At 44.6% G+C, this 27,373-nt stretch overlaps 1 protein-coding gene and 1 long non-coding RNA gene across 3 annotated transcripts in view; one reads left to right on the top strand and one right to left on the bottom strand.

Moving 5' to 3' along the window:
* Positions 1-1,052: 1,052 nt before the first annotated feature.
* LOC128072717 (uncharacterized) lies at positions 1,053-3,785 on the bottom strand. Its single transcript, XR_008202420.1, has 2 exons — positions 2,689-3,785; positions 1,053-2,165 (listed from the first exon to the last, which is right to left on the bottom strand). It is a non-coding gene; the product is annotated as an uncharacterized LOC128072717 (long non-coding RNA).
* Positions 3,786-3,888: 103 nt separating this feature from the next.
* The window catches only part of LRP8 (LDL receptor related protein 8), a 152,811-nt gene continuing 129,326 nt past the window's right edge, over positions 3,889-27,373 (top strand). For both annotated transcript variants that reach the window (XM_052665766.1, XM_052665768.1), the window contains exons 1-2: positions 3,889-4,027; positions 4,703-4,822. In XM_052665766.1, coding sequence (XP_052521726.1) covers positions 3,958-4,027; positions 4,703-4,822 — 190 coding nt within the window. In that variant the 5' untranslated portion in view covers positions 3,889-3,957. The remainder of the gene's footprint in view (positions 4,028-4,702; positions 4,823-27,373) is intronic.

Here is a 27,373-nt window from a genome sequence, read left to right on the forward strand (position 1 = left end):
TGAAGTTAGACAGACATACTTAATCTAAGTTTAAGAAAGTGGCTTTAAGTCAGGATTGCTCCGAACGCCCCAAGTATGCACGAGTCATATGCATGGCTGAGATGCAGCCAGCTACCTCGAGGTGTTAGTGACTGAGTGCTGTGGTGCATTTTGGACTGAAATGAGAGGATGGGTAAGGAAGTGGTGCAGTCTCATACCTGGATAGTAAGCAGCACTGAGCAGCATGGCAATGTGGTATCACACTGCTTCTTAAGCTTCACTAAAGGGAAACCATCCCTAACTGAGGGATGGTTTGGGACAAAGATCAATAATGGCTATGGAAGCCAGAGAATCTAGTTTGCAGCACGGTTCTTGGATGATAAACTGACGAGTTCTGTAATGTGATTTAAGTCTGTGGGATGTCCTCCTTTCTTTAATAGGCCATGAGCTAGCTAAGAATAAGGATGTCATCAGAAGACTGTGTGTGTGCCAAGGGGGTTAAGTTGGCCTTTTAGGAAGCTAAGGTAAAGTCCCTAGGGCTGTCAGAAAGCCCTAGAAAGTGAAAGGGGAAGATGGATCTAATAGACAAAGTAGTTTAGGGCATGGGTTTTAAACAGGAAATGTGAAAAGGAAAAGAGCAAGTAGCTGACTTGGGGGACTGGAATCCTCTGTAAGGAAGCTGAAGTTGAAAGAGAATAAAAAGAAGTCAACAAACAAAAGATATAATACAAAAGACTGAACAAAGTATTTTGAAACAGAATAAAAATTGGGGGGAAAAAATGCGTAGAACAGGGGCTAACATTTAGTCAGATGCAAATAAAAAGATGAGTTGGAAGAAAAACAGTACAGAATTAGAGCAGTAACTTGTTTTCACACCTGCAAAAGAGGCTTTATGCAAATGAAAGGCAGAATATTCTCCAATTTTTTAGTGATTTATCTCTAGCTTTCAAAATATCAGTAAGAGTTACAGGAAAAATAACTACAGCGTCCTTATGTGGTACATAATTTGTTGGTGTGCTGTAGTAATTCTTAGAGAGGGAACAAACTTTAAGAGCTGGGGACGAGCCCTGATCAGTAGTGAACCTGCTTATACTCCACAGGGTTTTGAGCTTGTTTTGTTTTTCACTCAGTAGAAGCAGAAGGAAATCAGTTTTAGTTTCAGATGTAACGTACAACACTATGTGCAGTTTGAAATTCACAGCAGTGTAAGTTCAGGCAACAGCATTTTATTAAGAAGGTAAATAATATTGCAGGTACTGACATACCAGCTGGCAGGGACATGGCCGCTGGTACACTGGTTCAACTAACTTAATTAAAAGGTTTAATTTAAATATCTGTTTGGAAAACATATTACATTAGCATATCTAAAAGGCATGAGGGGATTGAGGGAATTAGATTTGCCAAGTTGAAAGACAGGATGGAAAAAGTCAGCCTAACGGACAGGGGATATCTTGGAAAGCAATTACAGGAATAGCAAAGGACTTTATTTTTTTAAATGTCAATTTGAAAGAAAAAAAAAAAGATTGTAGAAGGACATTACACTGCTGGGAGAAGAACAGTGGCCTGAAGGGTGTGTGTCAGTACAAACAGCTGAAGACACTTGGTTTCCACAGCTTGGAGAGTTTCAGAAGACAGACTGGAGACTTCCCAGGGGATGTATCCTACGTACACCTGTTCTTTCTCTTCCCTAAGAGTATCTATTTTTCCTTATATGCTTTTTAACTTAGCAAAGTTTTAATGATAAAACAACAAAGCAGTTTTCCCACATTTGAGAGAGTTCTTTGTCAGGCAGGCTGTCACTCCGATGCAAGTAATGGGGCAGAGGGTCCATGGTTACTGACATTCTTGACTGTGAACAGCAGTAAGTCAGGATGGTCTGATGCTGTCCTAAGCTGCCACCAGCACACTCAGGTTATTACTAGATGAAATCTGTTGCCCACCTCTCAGCATAGACAACGCTGGTCACAATGATGTGTGTTCTCAGTTCTGAGTAGTGCAAGTATTCCAGGCTTCAGATGAGGGACTCCTTTAGTATCTGCCCACCTCATCCTGCACAGCTGATCCTCAGCCCCTCCAGCTGCAGTGTGGTGAACAACAAAATGCTCCTGGGTCTCGCACACCAGGCACAATTGCTTGCAGCATGTTGCTCAAGACAAACTCTTGGTCTGAATCTGCACCTCAACCCTCTGCAAAACAAGGGAAAGTATCTGGGAGATGCACAGAAGGTTCAAGCACCAGGTGAAGTTCAGCGCAATGCTTTTTACATGCTTCTGAATGACTTCTTTTGCCCTCCCACCGATTGGGAAGGTGTGTATGTGCACACCTGTGTGACTAAAGAACAAAAGAACCCACTGCAGCCAGTCTTGTAAATAGGACAGATTGACTTCTGTGTGTTAGATCTATGAATGACCTCAGCCACCAACCAGGAAATGCAGACTATCAGCATGTATTTTGTGTATAGCAGTTACTGAGTATTGTGTATGAGATGCTGGACACTGTTTGGCCACAAATCAAATACAACTGTGATGTTGCTTTACAGGCTTCCAGACAGTCTGGGTAAAAGAAGCCTGAGTTCCTGTTCCAGCTGGTGATGAAGAGGAGAGCTCCTGGCAGAGATGGACCATAGGAGGTAAATTATCAATCTTAATTAATTGTTAGAACATAATGGATAAAATGAGATGTCTCTTTTATGCAACATGGTTTCTCTACCTTAACTTCCTTTAATTTCTCCAGTTTCCTCTTTGCCTCTGGGACACAAACATGACACACATCCCCCAGGCTGGGCTCCTAGCAGCTGCCTCAACGAATGGCCAGTAAGGGCTGCTGAAATCACAGCACATCAGGTGTCATCTGAGCTATTTAATTAGAAAAGGTTTCTTTACGTTGCTTTCTGTGAGAGGCATGCAGCCAAATTAGCTTCTAGAAATCCAAAGTTCCGATATGGATCACACCAGATCGCTGCTGCCACCAATGCCAGTGCTTTGCACCTGTTTCATCCTGAATAGCTCCACTGCTCTCTTTGGAGCCACTTCCAGCTCTAATTTGGGAAAAACAGAAGAGGCCAGGAATTAGGATAGCTCTATCAGACTGCGTTTGACCCTCCTCAGCTTTGAGCAATTATTGCAGTCTATCCCACTGATCCAGCCAACACAAACGCGCTGCATTTTGCGCACTAAAGATCTGCCCAGCAGGGCTCCGATCTCTCCCAGCTGCCGGGGCCACGGCGCAGCCAGCAGCCGGCCCTACGCGCATTGCTCGGGCTCTCGGACGCTGCTCACCAATGACTTGCAAAAGCTCGTTAAAGGCACAGGTGCGCTTTCACACGGGGAGCGGTTTGAGGCAGATGGCAGTGCAGGGTTTGCAATCGAGCAATTGTAGCGCATCGGCTCATGTAAAATTAGTGCTCGATTCTTTTCTTAAACAAAGGCCTGCCTGTAACCACGTTAACGCTGTTGCACTGTTAGATTCAGGTTACACCTGAAAATAGCTTGTCATAATTAAGCTACCGACACTCCTCACCCTCTCGTTTCCACCGGCACTCTGCAGCCGGAGGATGGATGCATCCTGGACCGCAGCTCGGACATCTCAGCAGCTGCCGACCAACGCGAGGCTATGGCCCTCAGCGCACGTCGCGCTCGTTTCACCCATTTGGGCGCAATTACGCGCAGAGAAGCACAACAGCGCGGCCCGAGCGCCAGCCGAAGTTACGCCTCCGGGCCATTTAAAAGAGCAGAGTGGAGCTGGGTACCGGAGGACCGTGGACAGGAGATGCGGAGCCCCCCGCCGCCGCCACCCCGTGCCGGAACCGCGCGCCCGAGGCCGGTTGCGCGTGGTGGCGGCGCGCACGCGTACGGGCCCGCCCAGCGGGGGCGCGTCACGGCGGCGCGCGGCTGTGGGCGGGGCCGCGTGCGGGCGGCGCGCGGTGGCGAGCGGGGCGCATCCCGCACACGGTGCGCTGCCACGGAGGGAGCGGGCAGCATGTGCCGGCCTGCGCTCGCCCGGCTGCTGCTCCTCCAGCTGCTGCTGCTGAAGCTGTACCTCAGCAAAGGTGGGTCCGGCGCGGCTCGGCCGTGTGATGCGGGGAGGACGCGAGGGTCCCGCCGGCCCCGAGCATCGCCTCGCATTGCTGCTCCGTGCGGCGGTTGCGAGCGGTGGAGGAGGGAGCGGGGACCGCGTGCGCTCTTCGGTCGGTCGGCGCGACCCGAGCGCTGCTGACGAGAGCTGCCACCTTTAATCCCCCGCTGAGGAGATTTGTGCCTCGGTGAAGCGGCGCGGCGTCTGCAAAGCAGATTTGCTTCGTCCCCCCGTCCTCAACTTCGACCGGGTCGTTCCCCCGTTCTGGAAGCGCCGCCCGCACCGCTCATCTCTTCTCCTCGCGATCTGCCCCGCTGGCGGACGCACGGAGTGGTCCTGGCCTTGGTGCGCTTTTCCATTTTTCTTTGTCTTTTTCGTTTGGCGTTTAACCGTTTTTCATCCTCGGGTTCCTTTATCCCCCGCTTCCAATCCGGTGCACGGAGCACGGCAGCGGCCCTTCCACGCGCACACAAAGCAGCTCCGTGCACCGCCGTGCTCCCGCGGGGCGCATCCCCCCAGCCGGGCCCAGCCCCAGCCCCTGCCCTCCGCTGGTGGTTCTCGGTGCCGGTTGCAGGACCGACCCTGACCCCGGGACTCCCCGGCGGCGAAGCGCGCCCCGCTGACCCAGGCGCGGCCCCGTGTCTCGTAGGAGCCGTGAAGGAGTGCGATAAGGACCAGTTCCAGTGCCGGAACGAGCGGTGCATCCCCGCCGTCTGGGCGTGCGACGAGGACAACGACTGCTCGGATAACAGCGACGAGGCGGATTGCCGTGAGTACCGGTGGGGCTGGGGGTCGCGGTGGGGCCCGTAGAGCCCCGTACCGAGCCCGGAAGGGAGCGTTTCCTATATGTGCTTCGCCTCTTTTTTTATGAATGAATGAATGAAGTCGCGCCGTGCCCGGCTCCGGTGCCTATTGGCTGCCGCGAGCAGCAGATCAGTGACGCGGCGCAGCTCCCCGGCGTGGCCCCGTTCCGTTCTGGCGCCCGCCTCGGTACCCGGGCCGCCCGCTTCGGCCAACGGCAGCGGAGCGCTCCGAGCAGCGTAGGCAGTGCTTTGAGGCAGCCGGTGGGCGTCCGGAGCAGGAGGGGCCGCGCGCAGGGCCAGGTGTGCACGTGGAAGCCATGCTTCAAAGCTTCCCGCAAGGTGTGGGGCTGGTGTGAGTTCTGTGCTTAGATCTGTGCGTGCGTCTCTGATGGGCAAGTAGTGCTGCTCGGCAGCCTTACCCACGTCGTACTGATTGAGTCCCTGTTAACGTGCGAGAACAGAGCACATGGAGATCTGTGCTTCCAGTCCTGGGCAGGTGGCAGTCTTGCCTTTTCCTTTGGTGTGGTCCTGTGTGTGAGTGGCATCCAGTAACCTTGGGGGAGTTTGTGGGGCTGTGCTGTTACCATCTCACCAGGTACCAAATACACTTGAGTTATCGTTGTAAAGTAATAGACATTGAAAAAGCATCAGGTTTTAATTCACTCAACTCTTGGAAGCATGTAGACTGTAAGAGTATACCAAAAACAAACAAACAAACAAAAAGGAGTCAGTGGTTGCATGTTCCCATGCGTGTAACTGTTAGCAGCATCGCTGACTCATCTGCCTCAGTGTGTTCTGAGTGCATCAGTTGGTGGAGAACTCGGATTCCCAAACTCTTGTTCCCACAGAACTTTTTGATGCTGTAAGATAAAGCATAACATGTATTTCTGGTGCTTTTGTACTCAGGGCTTGACAGACTACGCGTGCATAAGTTTGTGATACAAAGAGTTCAGCAGCTTTCAGATAGAAACGTGCTTTATGTGGTAACTTTGCTACCACAGCTTAGATTTGGAAATTCTGAAGTTACAAAAAGCATTGAGGCCGTGGCTGACTGAGAACAAAGCTGGGACTCACGGACAGTTTTAACTGGGAGCCTTTTCACAGAAGCCTGTGAGTTTGCAGAGGCACTGACCTGTGGCAGTGCGGGCGGTCGCACAGCACGCTGCTGTTGGGCTTCTGGAAGTTTCCTGGCTAAGGGCCCCTCTGTGGGCTGCTGTGCAAAGGCCTGGGGAGCTGCAGGTGGTCTGCAGGCTGTGCTTTGGGAGCTGCTGTGCAGATGTTAGGCTGATGGCTGAAGCAGCATCTTCAGACTGTGCACCCTATGTTCCACACTGAGCAGTTAGGTTTGTGGCCTGAGCTTCTTGTCTAGTGCAGGTGATTCAGTGGCAAGCAGTATGTGAGCTGGTTTTATTCCATTTTTCCTTTTGGTTTTCTCTTTAAGCATTGTGATGGAAGAGAGTTTGTAAAACACAGTCCTGAACATGTGCTCAGCAGGAATTGGGCTGTGTTAGGATGATTAGACCAACAGCTGCATCTGATCTGTTTCAGAAAGTTTATACTGTTGGGGTGGTAAAAATAGATTGGGGTAGGTTATGGTAGAATGGTGACTTTCTGATGTTAGAACTGAGAATTTTTGGATGTGAAGACATCAGGGAAGTTCTTCACTTTTAATATGAACTCGACATTTTTGTAAGTCTTGATATAGCAATTGGCAACTCAGCCTGTGGAGGAGGGTTGGAACTACATGATCCTTGAGGTCCCTTCCAACCCAAGCCATTCTATGTTTCTGTAAGTTATTGAGGAGTATACTACAGAAATTACTCATGGATGGCTAGTATAGTTATGTATGTGTACATATCTATATGTATGTATATATGTATATGTACATACACACATTTCACAGTTGCTTCCTTAACCCATCTGAAAGACAGCTTTTTCACATGCATTTTTCTTGCTTACACTGTTCCTGAACACTGCTTTAAAAAAAAGTAAAATAGTGCCACTTTTCCACATATGTAACGTTTAGAGTTACAGTCACTGGATGAAAGAATATATTCCATGTGTTTTGTTGCTACATGCCACCTCTGTTGTCATCAGTGTAATGAACATATTTATTTAGTAACTATTTTAAGAACGTACACTGTGGAAGAAATGGTCCTGCAGCACGCTGTAGTGGTGAAGGAGAGTGGTATGAAAATGCAGGTAGGCTGCTGGAAGTGAGTACTGTTGGTAGTGAGTGTGGGGCATGGCAACCCCTGTAATTACCTATTGAGGCTTCTCCCAGAGTTGATAACATCTGTTATCAATATGACAACGTTTTTGTGCACGTTGCTGTTTATATATATATATCCTTGCTTGTTGAAGAGATGGAATGGTCTTTGTGAGTGTTAACAACCAGTTTGTGAAACGTGTTTGTCTTTGGGGTAAATGATCTATACACATTGGAAGATTTTGTAATTAAAAATATCTTATTTTTAATTTCTTAGAGAAAAACAGGGAGTTGACAACCTGACAGAACAGTACTGTGTTCTTCCTGCTACCATCCATCCTTGCGCAGACTGCTGTTGTTGGGATTGGGTAGTGTTTTTTGTCTCCTAGAGCTCTGCTGGTGTAATATTGGCTTTTTGAAAGGAATTTCAGACTAAAAGTAGGATTGGTAATCATTCTGTATCATCTCCTGGGAATTTGCTTTCCATTCAGTAACCCTGTTGTGTTGTGACTGGTAGTCTCAGTTATGTGCTCTTGTTTTGATGTGAAGGTCGCCAGCTCAGGAAATGAAACATGCCAAAATATTGACTCTGTAGCACTTAGAGCAAACTACTGAGCACTGGCTTGTGAACTGTGTTAAGTTTATTCTGGGTTGCTCAGTAGCCTTATTCTACATGTTACAGAACCAAGTTCTTCCTTGGTATGTAGTGGTTGACATTAGGGGTTTTATTCATGGGAAATGAATGAAATTGAAGGAATTCCATTCTTTTCTTCTTTTTTTAAAGGGGAAAAAGCCTGTTTAGCACAATTCTTGAATACTAGCTGGTGTTATTACTGATGAAGGAAGAAGTCAGAAGCTCTCTGGCCCCATGGGTCACCTGTGAGAGCAGGCAGTGCCTTCCCCAGGACTGGGATTTGCAGTATTCTGCGTTGGTCGGTTCTGTAAGATACACATCACACACAGGCTAAACTGTGTGTTTCACTTCAGTTTGATTTAAATGGTCTTTATTTAAATTATCTTTGCAGTTGAGAGTCTTTGACTCTTTCAGTGTTCATCATTTGAGCAAATCTCAGGTGTGCGTATTTCATATTGCATCGTTTGAGAAGGATAGCACTGAAATAAGCCCTTTTAGTACGGATAACAGTCTGAGGAGCACCATAACAAAGTGATGACTTTTGCAGTATGAAAACAAAGCACTGGGGCTTAAAGGGAAGCAAGAAAGTAGAAGAGCCATGCATGCTGGGGAAAGGTAGAAGGAAGAGCCGAATGGATACAGGTAATGTGTAAGTGTGAGCATAGTTGCTGCCTTGCAAGAAGTAAAAGGAAACAATTCTTGGTAGCAAAGAAAGCTGCCAGGAAGAAAAAAGGCAGCGCTCATTTGTCTGTGACACAGTAGCAAGAAAGGAGGAGATGTATATTTCTGCAATTAATTGAAATCAATAAAGCTTTTTGTCTGCTTAAGTATTTCGTTGCTGATAAGTTCTGAAATGTGGCATAGTTGCAAAAAGCACTGTCCAACTGTTTCCTAAAATGAAACAAACTGCAAGGCCACTTTAGCTTTGTGGTGTCTGCCTGCAGGGGGACACATCCCAATGCAGAACTACCAGCGTCTTTTGAAGCTCCATTTTTCTTCTTTGCATTGAGGCACTTTCTGCTTGCTGCTGTTCACAGGTATGTTTTTATGGGACAGGACTGAGGCTGCCTAAGGTATGAGACACAGTATGAAGGGAGTTACAGTTCTGAAGGCTGTTCATACATGTCTGGAATGCAGGATGAGCACATGGAGCATCAGCAAACTTCTGTTCCCTCAGCTCCTGCCCTGCCTCGGGGCCACAGTCTGTGGCGTATAGCTGAGCCTGCTTGCTGCTGGCCGGACTGCTGCTCTGCTGCTGGCTTTGTGTGCAGAGAATATGGAGTTTGGCTCCTGCTGCCTGTATGATAGCCCAGGAGGCAGCCTGATATTCTCCTTGCTTTTCTGTTCAAAAGCTTATTTGAGAACTGAAATCCGGATCCTGTGAAGAGTTAGATGTGGCCTAAATGTGATGATGCACCATGCTTGCAGGTTTTAGGATATGACACGGTGAGACAGCAAGGCAGTCACAATTGTCAAGTATGTTCTCTGTGACTTTTTTTTTTGTCCTCTGTTGTTTGTTCCAGTTTTACTTCAAGTTCAGTGTTGAGACAGTATTCTCTGTTCTGACTAATTGCTGTGTTTTGCTCCAGTGATGCAGGTGTCTCTGTGTACATCACCAAGGGGAGGATTTTAGGTGTCCTTGGCATATGCATGATGATATGCTTTTGATTTTGGAGGCATCTGGATTGCATTGCTGTGCTCGAACTGGGAGCACTGGGCAGAGTGGTACAGAGGCATGTCTGCCTGTGGCCTCAGTGTCATTATCTGAGCTGTGTGGGCATGCAAGCTGGTGTCTGAACTAGTTTATGGATTTCTTGTGTAACGTAGTAAATGTTGTTACTCATTTTTCTTCCTTTTTTTTTTTTTTTTTTTTTGTTACATTCTCACTGCCTGTTCTGACAAACCTAACTTGCTTAAGTTTTTTTTGGCTGTTTTGGTTTTTTGTTTTTTTTTTTGTTTCCTGGTTGTCTTTTGCCTGCTGCATTCTTTATGTAGAAGTCAAGCACCAAGTACACGTGTGAAACCTGCTTTTCTGCTTTTCCTCACCTCCAGGCATACAAACTTGAGGACCTCTATTCACCACAGGTGCAGCTGATCTCCTGGAAGCAGTGTCTTTCTTTCACTGCTGCTCCTCATCTGGGAAAGAAGTTGAGGTGGGACTGGGGCAGAATTGCAGGAAGTACAGAGGAGGGAACTGGGTTACTAGCTGCTGGGGGCATTCTGACTGCAGAGGGAAGCTTGGGTTTTATGGGCTGCTGCTGTGCTATGTGAAGAAATAGACTCTAGATACAGTTCCAGAAAAAAGCTGAGATCTGAAAAGCTTGCCTGAGGTCAGAGAGAATGGGAAGATTAAAAGTTTACCACAGTAGGCAAGCCTCACCAAGAGCATCCTAATGTAGAGAAAGGGAAATCAGAAGTCAGCGTAGACCAGCTCTCTTGTCTGTTGTGTTACAGAGCCAGGGTTAGCATGGGGCGGAGATGTGGTTTCTTACTGATTGATGTTGGGGTGGAAGATACTTAAGGTAATTCAGTATTCACCAGAAAATGTTCAGAGATGAATTAAAACAAACAAATTACATTATGAAGCCTGAGTAGCTGAGAGGAATGTGTTGGTGAACACATTAATCTGATGCACCTGATCTGAGAAATTTGTCAGGGCTGGAAATAATGAGTTTTCTTGACTCTGTGGTCTGCCTAAAGGGACGTTAAACACTTGAGGCTTGAAAATGTAAGGCTTGACAACATCTGACAGTTATTGATCCTCCTATCTGTTACTAATATCGCAGACTCAGTTTTTGTTGCTGCCTGCTTTTTTAGCAGCAGCAGCTTTTTTAATTGACTGCCAAACGTACCACGCTGTTGGTGTGCCTCAGACTGCCGTGTGGTGCTGGAGGTGTTTTGGTGGCAGACTTGATTTGGCACAGAATTTTCCTGGTCCTTGCAGTGTTCCTTCATAGCCAGCCCCTCTCAATCCCTTCTTCCTCTCCACAAGTTTCCCTTTACCTGCATCTTTTCTCTGGCAATTCCCAACATGTTGCCAAAGCATGTTATTGCTAGCTCAGCTTTTCTGTGCTATTAAACGCCTTATAAGACGCTGAAAGATGTCAGTTTCTCTTTCTTTGCTTTGCTCGGGAAAATAAATGAGTGAGCTGAGTTTGAGTGATGGAGATGGAGATGTGTGTTGCTGCTCGTTTCCTTCTGCATGGCATGGCCTTGGTAGGGAAGCATTCTGCCTGTCCCAGTGCATTGTGCTGAGTGCAGACAGCTGGTTGTAGCCACAGGGAAACCTCTGCTGTTTTACAGTGCTTGTGCAGGAAATGTTAAAAATGTCGAGTGTAATTTTTCTAACTCTGTTTCCTGTTAAAATTATTACTACTTAGATAGCTGCAAGGGAAGTAAAGAGAGGAAAAGGCCCTGTGATATAATTAATGCAGATTTTCTGCTCTGTGAAGAATTCTGTCTGAAATTTAGGAGATAACAAACTGATTAGATTTTAGTGATTGTAATAATGCTGTGAACTGGTAGAAAAAAAAATAAAATCCATCCAGATTGAAATGTTGTCAAGAGCCAGATTTGAAACTGGGTGAAGCTGAAAGGTGTGAGGATGTGAGCTCCATCTCTGCTTGTCTCTCAGCGTGAGCTGCACTGTGTATCTTGCCCTAAGAACGCTCTGACAGAGCACAGCTCTGTTTGTGGCAAAAACTGTGGCTTCTTCCCTGGGATTGACCAGAGCTGGCAGCCCAGTGTCTCCTTTTGGAGAGGTGAGTGGTGGTGGCACAGCTTTTGTGCGGGTGGCAGCTGGCCTTGGGTGCATGGAGTCAGCAGCAGAGCCAAGGATGGCCATGAGGTCCCCCATTCCGCTCTGGTGCCTTGTACAGCCAACCATGCTGCTTATCACAGCCCTACCTGTCAGGCTAGTCAAAGTGTTTCAGTTTTCCCTCCAGGTCTCCCGCTTTCTTTCAGTCTAAAATAAGGACAGACAGTCAGATCAACCTTCCATTTAATGCCAAGAGTGGACGTTAGAAACTAGAAGAGAATGGGATTTGTAGTTGCCTTGGTAAAGGCAAGATAGCCTTTGGGCTGAAGCTGCATGGAGCCAGCTTTGCTGCCAGATCTTTCATTTTTTTCGTAGTGAAGATGTTCAGTTTCTGATCTATCAGTATTATTTTTCCATTACTAATATTTATTAAGTGCTTGAGAGCATGTGTGGCACTGTACCAGGACCAGAGCAGGCAGGGCTCAGTTTCCATGGCAGCCTGAGCACAGCCCTGTACTTGAGAATCAGAAGGGCTCTTTTTGGTAACTGCTGTCTGTGCTCTGATTACTTTTTAAAGATAGAAATATAATTGAAAATTTATTAGTGCTGCAGAATCTTGTCTGTCTTGAGTGAGGATTTGCCTACTGTAAGTTTCTTTGTCTTATCTGGAGTTCTGGCTTTGTTTCTGTAGCTTCTGTGGATGGGATTTCTTGGACTTGCAAAGCACTGAAAGGCAGGGCGGATGGGGGGAAAAAAGCTGTGTTAACAATCCATTGAAATAGATGGAAATTTTCTGTTGATTTTGTTTACATTTTTGATATGTTATTGTTTTGTACTCGCATCCCTTTCCAAATAGCCTGTAGCACAGTTTTGCAAATTAAGAGAATGACTGTTGAAAAAGCTGTTGTACACAATGGACAGCAAACTCTAACTGTACTGTTTTCCTCTTTTAGATAACTACTCCAGTTCCAGGTTTTAACTTCTTGTGCTTTAGCTGGCCTTGTTTCACACTTTTTCCATGCTTCTTTCCTAGAGGTGTGCATGTATTACAGTGTACACTGAGATGGCAGTTTACCTGGTTGCAGAGGGTGAGTGAAAATTTTCTTTTGATCCCTAGTCTGTGTTCAGTGGTGCATTACCCAATAGAGGTCCTCTGTCCATCTTTGCTGTAAAGTTAATGCAGTTAATTCACTTGGTGGCTTTTCAGGCTTTTTCTATTTTTGTTGATGAATGAAGTTCCAGTTATCCTCCCAGTCATGCTGCAGAGTTGTACTGTATCAGCTGCTTGGTTTGCTGATTTAGCTGTGATTGTGTATCAGCAAAGCTTGTTGGATTTTCTGGACCTATTCTGTCCAGATCTGATGTTACGTGGCATGATTCAGTGAGTAATTAGGAGCATAAAAATCAGAATTAGCAGGAGCAGTGAATGTTTGCCCTGAGAATGCAATAGGTAGCAGGTGATGGCTTTTTCAGATATAATCTTGTAAATGTCTCTTTAGACATCTCTTGAATCACAGTGGCATCCATGCAACCACTTACACAGAGAGAGGGATACCCCAGTCTGTGTTGACTGATACAGGCCAAGGTATATTTCCCTCCTAACATGTGTTCTGTTCATGTTAGTGTAGTTGTGTTACAGTCGTTACAGCTTTATCATCCACTGGATGGTTAGCAGTTCAGCTGCTTATGAATCTTCACCACTTGATACATACTAATTATTATCTTATGGATGGAAAAAGTGATGCTTAGAGAAGTTATCCTTTGCCCAAGGCTGAAGAGTGATTCAGCAACTCATTGTGAACACCAATGACTCATGAAGAATGTTCCTAATTTCTTGTTTTCTGGTCCATTATCACATTGTTTTACGCAGATAATCATGTTCCATGGATTAAATAACTGCTCAAGGGCTTAGCCTTTGCTTTTGTTGTGTATAGTTCACCTTAGAGATCATCAAGTCCATCTGCAACCTAACAGTACTACCCTAACTCTCCTGGGCTTCGTGACCTCCATGCCCACACCTTGCTGTTACCTGAGCACTGGCTATTGAAGAAACTTACCACTGGTGCACCTGAGCTCCAATCCATTGTTTGTAACATGTTCTTGTCTGGCAAGAGCCAAGATAAATCAGGAAATGTAATTCACTGGTATCCATTTTATTGTTGTCTCTCTCTTCCTTTTTCCTTTCCTGGGTAAAATGGTGAGATACAATTTGCCTTGTGCAACTCCTGTGTTTGCACAGCGATACTCATTTCCACCAGCTCTGTAAGTAGGGCTTATCTTGCTGGCAATAAAGGCAGCACTTAAGTTAGCTGGGTGCTACTATCTGATCTCTTTGGGCTTGTTACATCATTTAGAAGAGGTGACTTGTATGGAAACAGTTTTCCAGTGTGTGATAAATAATCAAGTTCAGAGGGAAGCTGTGGAACAGTCCCTGCTGGGATCACATTGGCATCATATATTGATGTTGCAAGCTTTGTGTTAAGGAATTGCTCTTTGATAGGTAATTTCCATTCACCTTTATACAAGAGCTCTTTATCACAGAATTTTGTACTGCTTTTAGAAAACCAATGTGTTCTATATATTTGCCCCAGGTTCCATTGCGTGCTGATCCTTGACATTAAATGGGTATTGAGAACTGTGTTGTAAAGAACTGCATCTGTCCAGTCCTCCCCTGGAGGACTCTGGTCATGGTGTGGCACTCAAAGAGTGTAAACGTGGAGCAGGGGAGAACTTTTGGGGCCTGCTGCATAAATCTAGGCATCCTCTTCTAGAGGGTGACGATAAAAAATGTAGTTGACTATTCTTCAAGGTTGTAGATGAGCACAGGCCTCAGCAACGCAGAGCCTTTGCCTGGCTTATGCTCAGCATCTCATTGCTTTGCTAGAATCCTTTTCCATCTTCTCATGCAGAAGGACTTTAGCTGTTAATCCTCATGGCCTTGTTTCTCAGAGTGCCTGTTCTCAGCAGCACTGCACAAAGCCTGTTTGAACACCTTCTCTTGCTCATGTATTTAAGGAGACAGAGCTTGGCTGAGAGCAGCACGCATTTCTTCACATTTGGTTCTGCACAAATGCGTGTGAATGCTGCCAGCCTTATTTAGTGCAAACTCTTTTAGAAAAGATTAATAGCTCCTGCACAAATGCTAAACTTCAGCCTACATTGAGTCTTCCCTGTTCACTGCATGCATTTGGTTCTTCTATTATTTTTAAATGTGGAGAATGAAACTGAGGTTGAGGCAATGCTGTGTAGGGTGGCAGTGTTGGAGAGAAGGAGGTTGATGTGGGGCTTTGCACCTGCTTACTGTTCAGGGCAGCTGAACATGAAATTGTTGGGCATACTGTGAAGTGTATTGGTAAAAGATAACACAGAATGTGCGTGTACACAGAACAAAAATCATTACCTGTCACTGAGCAGTTGCAATGCTCCAGCTCTCAAGGTCAGGACTGAGATACTCAGCACCGTGGGAAGTGTTGCATTCCTGCAGCAAGAGTCAGGTTTGTGCTGGGGTTCACAGGGCTGCTGTCCTGGCAGCTTCACTTGTGCACGTTCCGCACACTAACAGAGCATCTCAAGAAAACCTGAAAGTGAAAAACCTCTTCAGAGGCCATTTGTTTTCCTTTCTTCTCTGTGCAAGTTGGATAGCTGTCAAAGGGATGTCTGTAATCATAGCAGTTGAACAGCGATCTGTTATTAACCATTCCTTCTCTGTGTTCTGCCAGCTTCATTTTCATGTCACAGAGTTAATTTTGGAGTGCAAAAAAGGCACTTCTCTCTTCTCAGGGAGCAGCTGAGTACAGGACCTAATTTGCTCCCTTTACTTCTTATCAGAAGTTTCTTTTTCTCTGCAGAGGAGCATGTTTGAATGTGGCATTAGGAGCATATTCAGTAACTGGTTTAGGGCAGAGCCTGCTACATCAGTTTTGAATAGTGTTGTTTTTGCTGAAGTCTTTCAGGATTGGATATCTTGAGGGAGAGAACAAGCCTGATGAAACCCAGAACAAGAACTTGAAATTCCCAAAAGCTTTTCTTTAAAATATGGCTGCTTTATTTTATTATTATTATTATTATTGTTTTAACCATGGTACACCTTAAGGCTTGCATCATCTCTGCTTGAGCTGAGAGGTGAATTTCCTGCAGAAGAGGCTTTTTGGTGCATCAGCTTGACCTTTAGTGTAGACAAAAGGCACCTGTAAATGTCATTTTTCTGTAGTAATCAGCTGAGAACTGCTGGTGTAGGTTGGTTTTTGTTTTGTTATTTTTATTATTTTCCTCTGCCTTTACAGTAGCAGACACTTTTACAGCAGTTTTAAGTATATAAGAGTGGTGTTAGTTTCTTTATCTGACATTGGATATATTCCCCTCAGTAGATGAGAGGGAGGAAACATTCATACCTGCTCGTTTTCAAGGAGAGAGAAAGTGAGTTTAGTTCTCCTTTGAATAGGAACTGGAAGATCCAGGATCCCATTTCGTCCTGACTTATTAGAAATCAAAATATTAAAGTACAAGCATCTTAACTGAGGAAGATATTTTCTGTGTACTCTGCTCTAATTAATTATGGTATTTGATGGGGTTTCCTTATTACCTTGGTCTATTGGGCAGTACCATTCCCTATAGATAAAATTTGAAGAATTTTGTCTGTGGGGTGGCTCAGCCTGATTTTTGCCTCTGCAGAAGTCTTGAGGAGCTGCTGTGCTGTTACCTCATGGTGCCAACAGACAGCACTGCTCTGACCTCCCTGCCTGCACGGCTCAGTGGGAGCTGACATCTCTGCTGGAAAAACCACAGCAGTGGGCCCAGAAGGGCTGCATGGAGACGACTCTGCTGAGAGAGGAGCCACATTCTGCCTACGAAAAGTCAAGGTGTAACCCTGGTGTGTGGAGCTGTTTCTGTAATGGAATGTGGTAAGGTGATTTTTGCAGTAGTACAGATGGGAATCATGTGCAGGCAAAGAAGCAGGCTTGCTGGGCATTCATACCATGTTGAATGAATACTGCTTAACTGCAGTCAAGTTGTTCCCATCTGGTTACACCCAGAGTACAGTCAACAAGGGAAACAGCAATTTCTGGGCTGACCACTGCTTTGTTCCAAGTGAGGATTCTTGTCCATAATTCTGTCTTGGAAACAAAAGCACAGTTTAGTTCCATTCTACATCTCGTGCACTCCTAGCTATGTTGGTCTGAGAGGACTTGCCATAGGCAAACCACAATAGCAAGAGCTGTTGTGTAGTCACATAAAAATAGAAACCTTCCACATTTTATTAACGGGGCACTCCTTCTCTATCCAGTACTTTTGTCCGTATTCTCCAGTATCCTGCTGAAGCAGGCATGCTTTAGTTTATGATATCCATAGCTAAAGAATGATCTTGCTTTGGGTTTTGAGGCTGCAGTTGCTCCTTGTTAGTCTCTATTCACAGCTTTGTGATCCTTTCAAGAAGAGCCTGGGCTCACTCTAGCAGATGGTGCGTTATTTCTACAACTAACACAGGTTCTGAGCATAGGTGACCTTCAGGTCTGTTTGCCTTTTGGACCAGAAAGACCTGAGAAGTTCTCTGTGTGATAGGGGCAGTGTGTAGACCTGAACTCTACACAGGAATTTGAAAAGAGCAAGGATTATCCAATTTATATTGAGAGCCTGTGGTGGCAGTAATATACCTACAGTGCATCTGGTTTCCCTGCCCTAGGCAGCAGGGCTGGATCTGTGTGCAGTGAGCTGCATTTCAGTCCCATGCAGTGGAGTACAGGCAGTGCTCCTACCATCCATGGGCTTTTCTTCCAAACAGCCTTGAATCCTGGCCTGATTATGGATTGGGAAACCTCAATATTACTGCTTTAATCCACTCTTAAGAAAATACCTGATGTTCATGTTGTGTTGTAGATACAGTGCAATATATTCAACTGACACATATATACAAAAACCCTACCCCAAAATAACCTGAGCCATTTGCAAGGGTTGTTTCTCCTGCTAAGCTGCAGCCCATCAAATTGCACAGTGAAACCATGCTGAGTTCAGGATGAGTTTATCGTTGCTGTGTGATTATTTAATGAGTCATTGTAAGCCTCTTTAACTTGGTTACGTCAATATTATGACTTCCATCCTGCTTTTTCCATTCCCATTTCTTAGCTAATATTGTTTTCCTGTAACATGTAGATATTAAAACACTTCAGAGAATTACGTTTTTAGTTTGACTGTGGTAGGTGGCCAGGCAGGATTGCCAAATGTGAGCAGGTACTGTTCATTTCTATCCCCGATGTGTGCTTGCCTGTAAGTATGTGAACTTGATGGAGATTTGTTTTGATGAGCTTTTGCCAGGTCTGACTTTTGTTTAAAGAGCATTATGTCTGAATAAGTGACCCAAATAAACTGCCTTTTATTTTTTCCAGCATTCAGTCTCTTCTCCATGAAAAGAAGAGGTAACAGCAATTCTATCCTGCCAAATATTACACAATTTCTCTATGAAAACAACTAAGATGAAGTTGTACTGGTCTTGGAAGGATCCTTCATCAGGGGATGGTGCTCAGGAAGGCTTCATGCAGCTCTTCTGGGGACAGCCTTCATGGGTCTTTTTCTGGGAGTGTGCAGGGAGATCTAGGCCTGCTGAAGGGTTGAGAGGCAGCCTCTAGCTGTGCAATTTGGGTGCTTTAGAGAATTAGGTCAGCAGATCTCCACTGGAAGATGGAGATCTCCACTCTGCCTTCCTGTGCAGAGTGCTCACACTGTCAGCTTGTCTGGCACTGGAAGACAAGGAATAGAAATAAAATGTCAGCAGGGCTAAGAATGGGACCCACATGCAAGGTCTCCAGCCAGCTGGAACCTCAGCCACGTCTGAACTTCTTGGTTTTCATAAATAGAACTTATGATGTTGGTTGAGTAAATATGGCTCATAAAGAGCAAAAGGAGGACGTGGTGGAAAAAGGAGGCTGAGAGCTTGTTAAAATGTGACCTCGTTTCAACAGGCTTTCCTCTCCTCAGCCAAAGTGGCTCTGTAAACTTATTCTCAAATGTCATTAGGGAAGCCTTCATCTGGAAATGAGCAGTGTGCATGCAGGCCTGTTTGTTCCTCCGTCTCAGACGGCTAACAGCTATTATGATGGTGTGTTTCTCACACTCCTCACTGGTTCTTTGGGACTGGATAATTCCCTTTCAGCATCAGGTGATGCTGGTTTGATCCCTGTTGTCAGGCTGTAAAGGTGAGTGGCTTTCCCCATCTCATGGCTGAGTCTGATGGGGTGACAACAGTTACTGAAACTTGCCTAGTGGCAGATGATCAGCAGGAGACCTCTGCACTGATTTATTGCTGCTATTTCCTGTGCAACAGGCTTTGCTTGTAGAAGACTACAGCTGTTGTTGCAGAGAACTTGAAGGATGTGGCGAGATGTCAGAAAGGTGTATTCCTGCTGTGATAAGTAGCCCCAGGAGAACACAAATGCCTACCTTACCTGTGTGACTATTAGTGTGTGGCAGCTACGCCCTAAAAGTACTGCTTCAAAGTAGGCCATTTACTGAATAATCTAGAAATGAAAACTCATTATCGCCATCAAGAGATGCTGTGTGCTTAGCTCTTTCAAAAATGTGGTCACTTATTCAGATAAGGACAGGGGTTAGCATCGACAAGACCCTTTGCTCTTATTTCTCCAGTTTGCTTACTTGTGGGGAAATGCTTTGTCTTTATTTTTGTAGAGTAGTGCAGTCGTGTGTGGTCAGAAGAGTGGACCAGGAGCTTGGTATTGCTATTTAGTTTCACGTGTGTGCTTGCAAACAGAATCAGCAAATTGGCATTTGGTCAAGAGAAGCAGCTTTCAAGTTTAGTGGGACGGGCTTTTGAATCCAATAAGAATATTGAATGCTACCCAGATGGCATCCTGGAGGGAAGTTTTGTGGTATCAATTAGCTTGTAGGTGACCATGCTTCTAGCCAACTGTGAATAATTTGGCAGCTTGCCACTTGACTGTTAGTGGAAATTCAGAGCATTGAGATGAAAGAGAGATCCTGAGAGACAAAGAAACGATGTCTTCGCTCCAGGAAAGAGATTTGTGGGTACTGTTTCTTAAATGATTTAAACTGTCTTCTCTTGTACAGCCGCAGAGCTCGGCCTCATTTATATACATTTGTCTGCCACGTTTGTGCAAATAAACCCATTAAAAATTTTTGTTCTGTCAAATTTCACTGACTGAAATTTATTCAGAAGAAGGAAACAGAAAATAGAAGGGCCTGTAGCCCCCCAGTGCTCCAGTTTCCTCTGGAAATGATGTTCTTACCTAGGTTTTAGGATTTGGGTATTTCTACTGCAGATTACAGCTAAATGAAGCTGTTAGATTCTAGTCTCTAAAGATCTGCCAAATCTCTGACACAACGACTGTAGTGTAGTAGGCTGTAGTTTTGTATCAATCCACTGAGATCTGAATCTGAAGAACTATAAGACTAAACTGCCCTTATGAAATAACTATGAGAATGTGACTCACCTGCTACAGCCCTGAATTGGAAACAGTTCTCATTGTCTTACAGAATGTATGTTTGCTTACAGGAATGTTTCTGCAGGGCTTTTGTTTTGTTTTGTTTTGTTTTTTAAAGTCTATTTTGAAGAGGTTTAAAATCATCTCCATGTCTCAGGTGCTAACATTTCCAATGGCTTCTGCACCTGTACAGTGAGGGATATTTAGGTTTGTAGAGCAGATGTTCTGGAAGCCTGCACTGCAGCATGCCTGGCTGTTTGTGGCTGCAAAGGTTTACTCCTGGCTGCACTTGTTTTCCCTTTTATGTAGGAGAACTGCAAATTCCAGACACTTTCTACATCCAGTAAGGGCTTTGAGATCTCTTACTGGATTTAATCAGTAAGTGCTTCACTAAGAGCTTTAGAAAGCAACAGTTTTGCTTCCAAACTTATTTCAGCTGCGCAGTCCTGAGTTTTTACTTTGCACTGAAATGTGTTGTGGCTTTTCAAAATGAGCAGAAGTGTTTGCAAGGAAATAATTAAGGTTTTTATTCCATTCTCCTGATGATAAGTAATAGCAGTAATAATAATAATTTTTAAAAAACTGCCCAAGGAAAGTGAAATTACATCCTTATCAGGATTGCATTCTGTAGTGTGTGAACTTGTGCCATTCTGACTGGTAGAGAAAGGAATGGGATCTTCTAGGCAGATAGCAACAAGGCTATCAACTGTGAATATGGAAGTAAACTAAGAGCTAGGACTAGATTTGTGATCAACTGAATGTTCTCTGTGGAACTCTTTGGTCTGGAGATGTGATTTTTTTCTCAGCTCTATCATATCACACAAGGTTATATGCTTCTCCCAGTTTAGCTGTTCTTAAACATGCAGCATTTTGCTTCTGAATAGCATGAAATGGAAAAAGCTATTAAACAGAAGTGTAGCCTGTCTTAGTCAAACAGTTGCACCTGACTTCTTGCTGAACAGATACCTTAATGTGCAGATGTGCTTTCCCTCCTCACTTTGTCATAGGTGAGGGCTTAGGCAAGTGATCTGCCTTTCCAAGGCCACCAGTTTGCTTCTGTTCAGAGGTGACAAGTCTCTTTCAGGAGCGACTTTGCTATGTCATTCCTTTTGGCAGTGTTCCAATGCAAATGCACCCATTTATTTTTACAGCTTCAAAAAGACTTGCTCTGAGAAATAACAATAGCTTCAAGGAAGGAACCAGAGGTGCAGCTCTGGAAAAAACAGAAGCTTTCAAAACTTCACAGGAGTGTATGGGAAGGAAAATACAGCTCATTCAGGATGATAGCAGGAGCTTTTTGGAGGTGTGTGCTTTGAAGTGGGAATAAGGAAAGGGCAACAACTTCTTGTTCCTGTCTTCTGGCTGCTGAGCTCTGCTCAGTTCTTCCCAGCACTGAGCAAACCCATTTCTAGTCAATGGAAACCACGGGGATTTCCTCAGTCTGGTTTTTGCATTTCATGGTGACTACAGAAGAAGGAAGCATGGGCAACCAGTCTCAGGCGTTTTACAAGTAAAGCTGAAGCATAATGTTATTTTTAGATCTGATTTTTACATGCCTGCTGAAAGAGCTTTGTCTCTACTTTGCATAAGAATGAAGCTGGCAATCAGATCTTTATGTAAATAAAACCTGCAGTGCACTCAATCATTATTTTTTTGCTTGGCAGGTATAGCACAAAATCACAGAAAAGCTAGTCGATTTTTGCAATGAACGCTGATCTTGCAGCACCGGTCACAATTTTAAGAGTCACTGAAATTCAAGTCTGCAAAATCCTTCTCAGAAAATTGTCTTTCTCCAGAGGTCGTGCTGTTGTGGCACTCTTCTGTTTTAATTTTCATGGTGCTTTTGGCAGTCACGTTTGAGAGCTGCGTATTTCTGCTCTCTGAATGCCGCAGCAGTCAGGAGTGCATCCTAACAACGTGCTGCCAACCTCCTCTGAGTGACTCTCCATCAGTGCAGAATGAATCCTTCTCAATGCTAACCCACAGGAAGGGTCAATTCCTTCCTCTCAATTACTTGCAGCAGTTTATGCTGTGATCTATCAGCTGCTGTATGAGAGTGAAAGCAGTAAATACAGCAGAGGGTTGCTATGCATATACAATTTCTGTTGTTGGCGAAGTTAAAAAATCTGTTTCAATTTTCCCTTGACTCCTTCCATGGAATCCCTCCCAGTGTTTCTGATATTTACTGGGGCTGTGTGCCAAGGATGCTGGATGAACTGCTGAAACCGTGCAGCCGTGCTTCCCCTGTGCAATGGCAGCTGCTGCAGGGAGCAGGGGAGGAATGTGCTGATCCCTTCTACTCCCAACAGCAGGAAGATTGTGTAAGGGGCACCGTCATCTTTTAGTACTTGCTGGGACCAACTATTTTCCTTTTATCTTTGTGGCAGAAAAGTCACAAAGCTTTAAGGCACTTAGAGCTTGGAGATTTAGCTGCTGGCCAGCAGCGTGGGGAGCTGAACTTTAAATCTGCTACTGCCAAAGGAGTCTGAAGCTAACACAGTAGTTTTGAAGGTATTGGGCTGTTTTGAGATACAATAGTGTTAATCTTTAGGGGAGACAAGACCTTGACTTAACCTCTGAGTCCTCTTCAGTGTCTCTTGTGCTGATACATCTGGTCAGTATAAAAAGTCCAATTTAAACCTCAGACATCATTTGAACTTGTTTGGCTTCCAGGCATTGAAGTCAGTGCTGCTACTTCTTTGGGATCATCTGCTGTGGGTTTATTCCAGGAGCTGGACTCTGTGATCTTCATGGTTCCTTCCTATTTGGTATATTCTATGATTCTACTCAGGGTCTGTGGGAACATTAGTTTTTCCATTTACATATCACAAATATGTATGTTCTTCCTTCTGTCCCCAAGGTTTTTGGCATGGCTGTGCTGCTGTATGGTGACTCAGCAACCTGGCAGCCTTACGCACTTGCCAAGAATTCAAGTGGCCCAGTGTGATTTGTGCTGGTAGTTCCGGGTGCAGATAGACTGTGGCCTCTGTGACCTCTTTGCTTTTGCATCTTCACACAGTGGTGGCAGAATCACTTCTACAAACTTGTTTTGGCAGCACTAGAACAAAGATATATTGGTTTTCTTTGTCTCTTAATATCCTCCTTCAGAGAGAGTGCAAGCATGGTGACAGAACTTACATCAGCTGGTGGGCGAGTTCATACTCTGACTGCTTCTCTTCCAAGGAGGAATAATATTTTTTGGTCTGTGTTTTGTTTTGACCTGAGGTGAAGCAAGGCTTTAGGTAGGAAACATTTCACAGGCGGTTACCACACCAAGGATGTCCAGATGTCCCTTTCAGAAAACACCCACAGACAGCCAAGGTGCCTCCCAGGCTTCCAGTCCAAGTTGTATCACGGCAAGCCTTCTTGAGGATTTCTAATGGCTTTCTCTTCCATTTGACTTTCATACTGTGGAATAAATCATACAAGCCTTTAGTATGGTGCCTCATCTAATTACTTCCTCTACAAGATTTTTCTGAGCACCTGAAAAGCATGATCAATCCATTGTACTAATGCCACTATTTAGTGAGTGTTGGTGTTTGGTTTTGTTTGTTTGTTTTGTTCAAAGCAGTCTCACCTTGTCTGTTTAGGGGTTTTTTGTTGTCATTTCTGCAATCTTAACGTTCCTGTAAAGATAGATCTTACAGAGTCATGCTTTGTTTTCAGACTTGATTGAAGAAATTAATCAGCTGGTTTGATTACTGGTTATTAGCAAGGGGTGGAACTGACAGGAAAACAGCATGATCACATAACCTTATGTCTTTGAGATGTACCAGGCACTTAGCTTGTCTTCTTGGTAACTGGAGCTCCTGTTTCTTTGTGCCAGTACCCAGGGTAAGTTACAGATCTGTAACACAGACATCTAGCGGTTAAATATCATACAGCAAACAGAGACATCGAGGTGGCAAATCCAAGCAATCCTGGCTGTGTGTGTCCATTTTTCTACAGGAAAAATGCTTCCAAAATTAAGAACTTGCCAATATTTTGCTTTGCTTGGGCCTGTGGCTCTTGCTTTACCTAGAGAATTGTTTTTATCTCAGCCCATGAGTTCTCACTCTTAACGTTCCTATTTTCTTCCCAGTCCCACCTGGGAAGTGAGCAAGCAGCTGGGTGGTGTTGAGTTGCCCATGGGGTTAAACCATAACAGACTCCAATCTGCTCAGAAAAACAGAATTGAACAGAAAATTGAACAGTCGTGTTTGTATCAGTCATCGAGGCCCTGGCAATTAAACTTCTAGTCTCTAATTCGTATTTTTTTTTAAAAAGCACCAGGTTTGTAGTCATGTTTTGTAGCTTAGGTCCTGGGCTGTGCCTGCACACTGATAGGCTCTGTCTAAGGGGGCTCTTAACTCTGCTGGGCTTTTCTGGTGTCTGCCATGCTGAAATGTGCTCACTAATGGGGATGGTGCTGGTGTCAGACTTCCACATGCAAGGTTGTCACAGTCTGGTTATTCTGCAAAGACTGGTTCTTTTACTAACTTTGCTGAAGATTGACGTGCATTTCCTAAAGAAAATCTGGACACCCAGCCCTAAAAATAGCCAGAGACAACTGGCTTCTGAGTAGCTTGCAGCCAGTCTGTGGCCTCAGAGGAAACAAATCTGTTCATGAGCTTCTGCTGAGCCATTTCAATATGTGACTCTGTCCGGTCTTTTTCATGCTTCCCTAGCTCTGAGCTTTGACAACTTCACTAAATCACCAAAAGTGCAAACTGTCTTGTTTTTCTTTCTACACATTCAGATAGGACTTTGAAGTCCGTTTTGGCACCATACCTTTCTTCTGAATATAGCTGCTCTGGGTAAATCCCAGGCCACGATTTAGGATATGTGTCCTATTGCAGCCACTGGCTCTGCCTGAGATGTAGAGCAGTTCACGGCTTGCTGGACTGGGCTCTGTTCACAAAACTGTGATGTGTCCATGTAATCAATGAGAAAAATCAACAGAGTGTGCATACAAGGGGACAGGATTGATGGTTGTTTAACTCACTGTCCTGCTACAGGTCTGCTTACCAGAGAAAGGTACTGAGAAGCAGTGTGTACAGTGGGAGGCAGAGGTGCAGATCACTCACGGTGTGTCTGTAATGGCTGTTGGAAGACGTGAGACACAGGCTGAGTAGAATGGCTGTGATGCCATGGCAGGATCCTCAGTGAATTGAGGAGAGGTATCTGTGCTGCTCTGCTGCTTTTCAGAAATTGGTCTGTCCTTGCCTTGATCTGAATTTTGATGTGACATTGGACAAATCGCTTAACCTCTCCGGGCACTGTTGCTTAAAATGGAAATGTCAATATTCTTGCCAGCCTTTGTGAACCATCACTGGATTAATGGACACAATTTTTTTGTATCAAAAGCATTACATATAACGTATTTTATCTTGTTTACTTGCAAAGCAGCCGGGCTACCTTGAAGCGTCACAACTGCCACAAGTGTGAGAAAGGGCCCTACTATGTTTGCCTGAGTTCAGATCCTCAGAACTAAAACTGATTTTAAATTCCTCTGTGCTGGTTCAGAGAAAATATTTTAAATAACGCATAACATGACTTTCTCAAATGATATTCTCAGCATTCCTCAGCTGAAAGAACCAGTGGAAATTTGGGGTGACTGGGGGAGAGCAGTGAGTGTAAATTGGAGCAGTGCATCTGCATGGTAGTTCTGCACAGGACCAGGGCACCGTAATGCTGGGCACTCAGCAGAAGACCAGGCTCTGAGGTTTTTAATCTCTGCTAGATCAAAGTGAGAAGAAGCAGGATATGCAGTAAGGGAACAACAAATATCTTTGAGTCCATCTCCTTGCTGGTTGGACTGTCTGCTGTTCGTAAAGCCTCTGTTTTTGCTGTGGTTTTTCACTGCTGGAAAGTTTGTGTGTGGCAAATGTGGCGTAGTTCAAGCATGCAGTCATCAACTGTGTGAGCTTGGCCCTCAAGAGCTAGTTGAGTTTGGCCTGTGACTCATAGGAGAGCAGCAGGGAAAGTTGGAGCGGAAAAAGATCAGCTGGCAGTGTCTTCTCAGGCCAAGTGCTGTCATCACAAAGCCCTTGCACTGAGCGTGGACAGAGATGTGGGGTGTTCGTTTTCATTCCTTAAGCCACAGTGGCTGTCTGCTTTTGTTAGCAGGCCTCTCTATTATCCCATAATCCCTTCAGACACTTGAATTTGTCCTGCTTTTCTGCTGAAATGGTGGAGAGTGTTGGGAGGTTTCTTGTTGCACAGACAGTTGTGGTCTTTGAATGCAACTTTTTACCCTTTTGTGACAAAAAAAAAAAAAAAAAAAAAGAGGCACGAAGCCAGAAATTGCATGCTGTGTCATTTATTGCTTGATTTATTTGTGGCCATGTCTGTCACACAGATGCCAGCATGTTTTATCTTCATTTACAGTCGCCTAAAATGTTTCACCTGGGTTTATATACAGTTTTGGATCAGACAGGGTTTCCATGGGGAGAATTTTCTGTGTGTGCAGCCTGGTGCTATGATTTTTTTAAATTTAACTCCTCTTTTTCTCTCCGACCTTAAGTTCGCTTGTAAAGCTGTGCATGTTTGCAGTGCAGTTTGGATAATTAAAAATAGCTGCTTGTGGTGCTTGGCTTCTCGCAGTCTTTTATCAGTAGATCCTCTGAGAATACCTTGTGTGTGAATGGATGATTTTAAATGGAATAGTAAAAACTGCATGGAAGATGAATCATACAGACCCCATTCCAAGCAAATTTCTTTTACTTTTAAAAACTTAAACATTATTTTTCAACTGAAAACAAACCATACCAATAAGGAGTGCTGAGCTTGTTTTGTCGGTCTTGTTTTTTCCTTACTGATGGAAGAGTTGTGCTCACAGAAGGATGGCATGGTGGGTCATGCTGGGACTGGAGGGGGGCACGCAGGATGTGTCACAGGGAATCCTGGAGAGGCACATCTTGGTTATTCTGGTTTGTTCAGAGCCCAGGACTGGGTGGGCTTAAAAGGATGTGCCAGAAGGCACAGAAAACCTGCAGTGAAAGTTGCATCTTAATCTCCTTCAGTGATTATCTCAGGCCCTGAAACTGAAGACAATGTATCTCATTAAAACTAGGTAAAAGCCATCAAAACGACTGTATATGTACTTACGGTCAATATCATTATCTAATTTATTTTCTCCCTTTTCCAGAAACCTCATCCTTCCTCCTATCCCAAATCTCAGCTATATGCAGTTACGATTTCTATTAGAAATCACACGATGTTTAAAATCATTCACCTCCCCGTTCTGCCATGATACAGAGAGCTTGCAGAACTCTGAGCTTTTTCTTTTTCTTTTTTTTTTCTGTGCCATTTGCTTTGGTTAAATACTTTTCCAAGCTGTTTCTTTTTCATCCCTTCCAACCCCTACAGTTCTGTGATTCTGTGATCTGTTCTCCACATTAGGCAGTTCAGGCTTGTTGGAGGAAAAAGGAAGACGTGAATTGCTGCTGTCTGTGGAATACTTATCCTGTGAGCTTAATCATCAGG

This window comes from Tympanuchus pallidicinctus, unplaced genomic scaffold, assembly GCF_026119805.1.
Source record: "Tympanuchus pallidicinctus isolate F22 unplaced genomic scaffold, pur_lepc_1.0 scaffold7, whole genome shotgun sequence".
In the NCBI taxonomy this organism is placed as follows: Eukaryota; Metazoa; Chordata; class Aves; order Galliformes; family Phasianidae; genus Tympanuchus; species Tympanuchus pallidicinctus.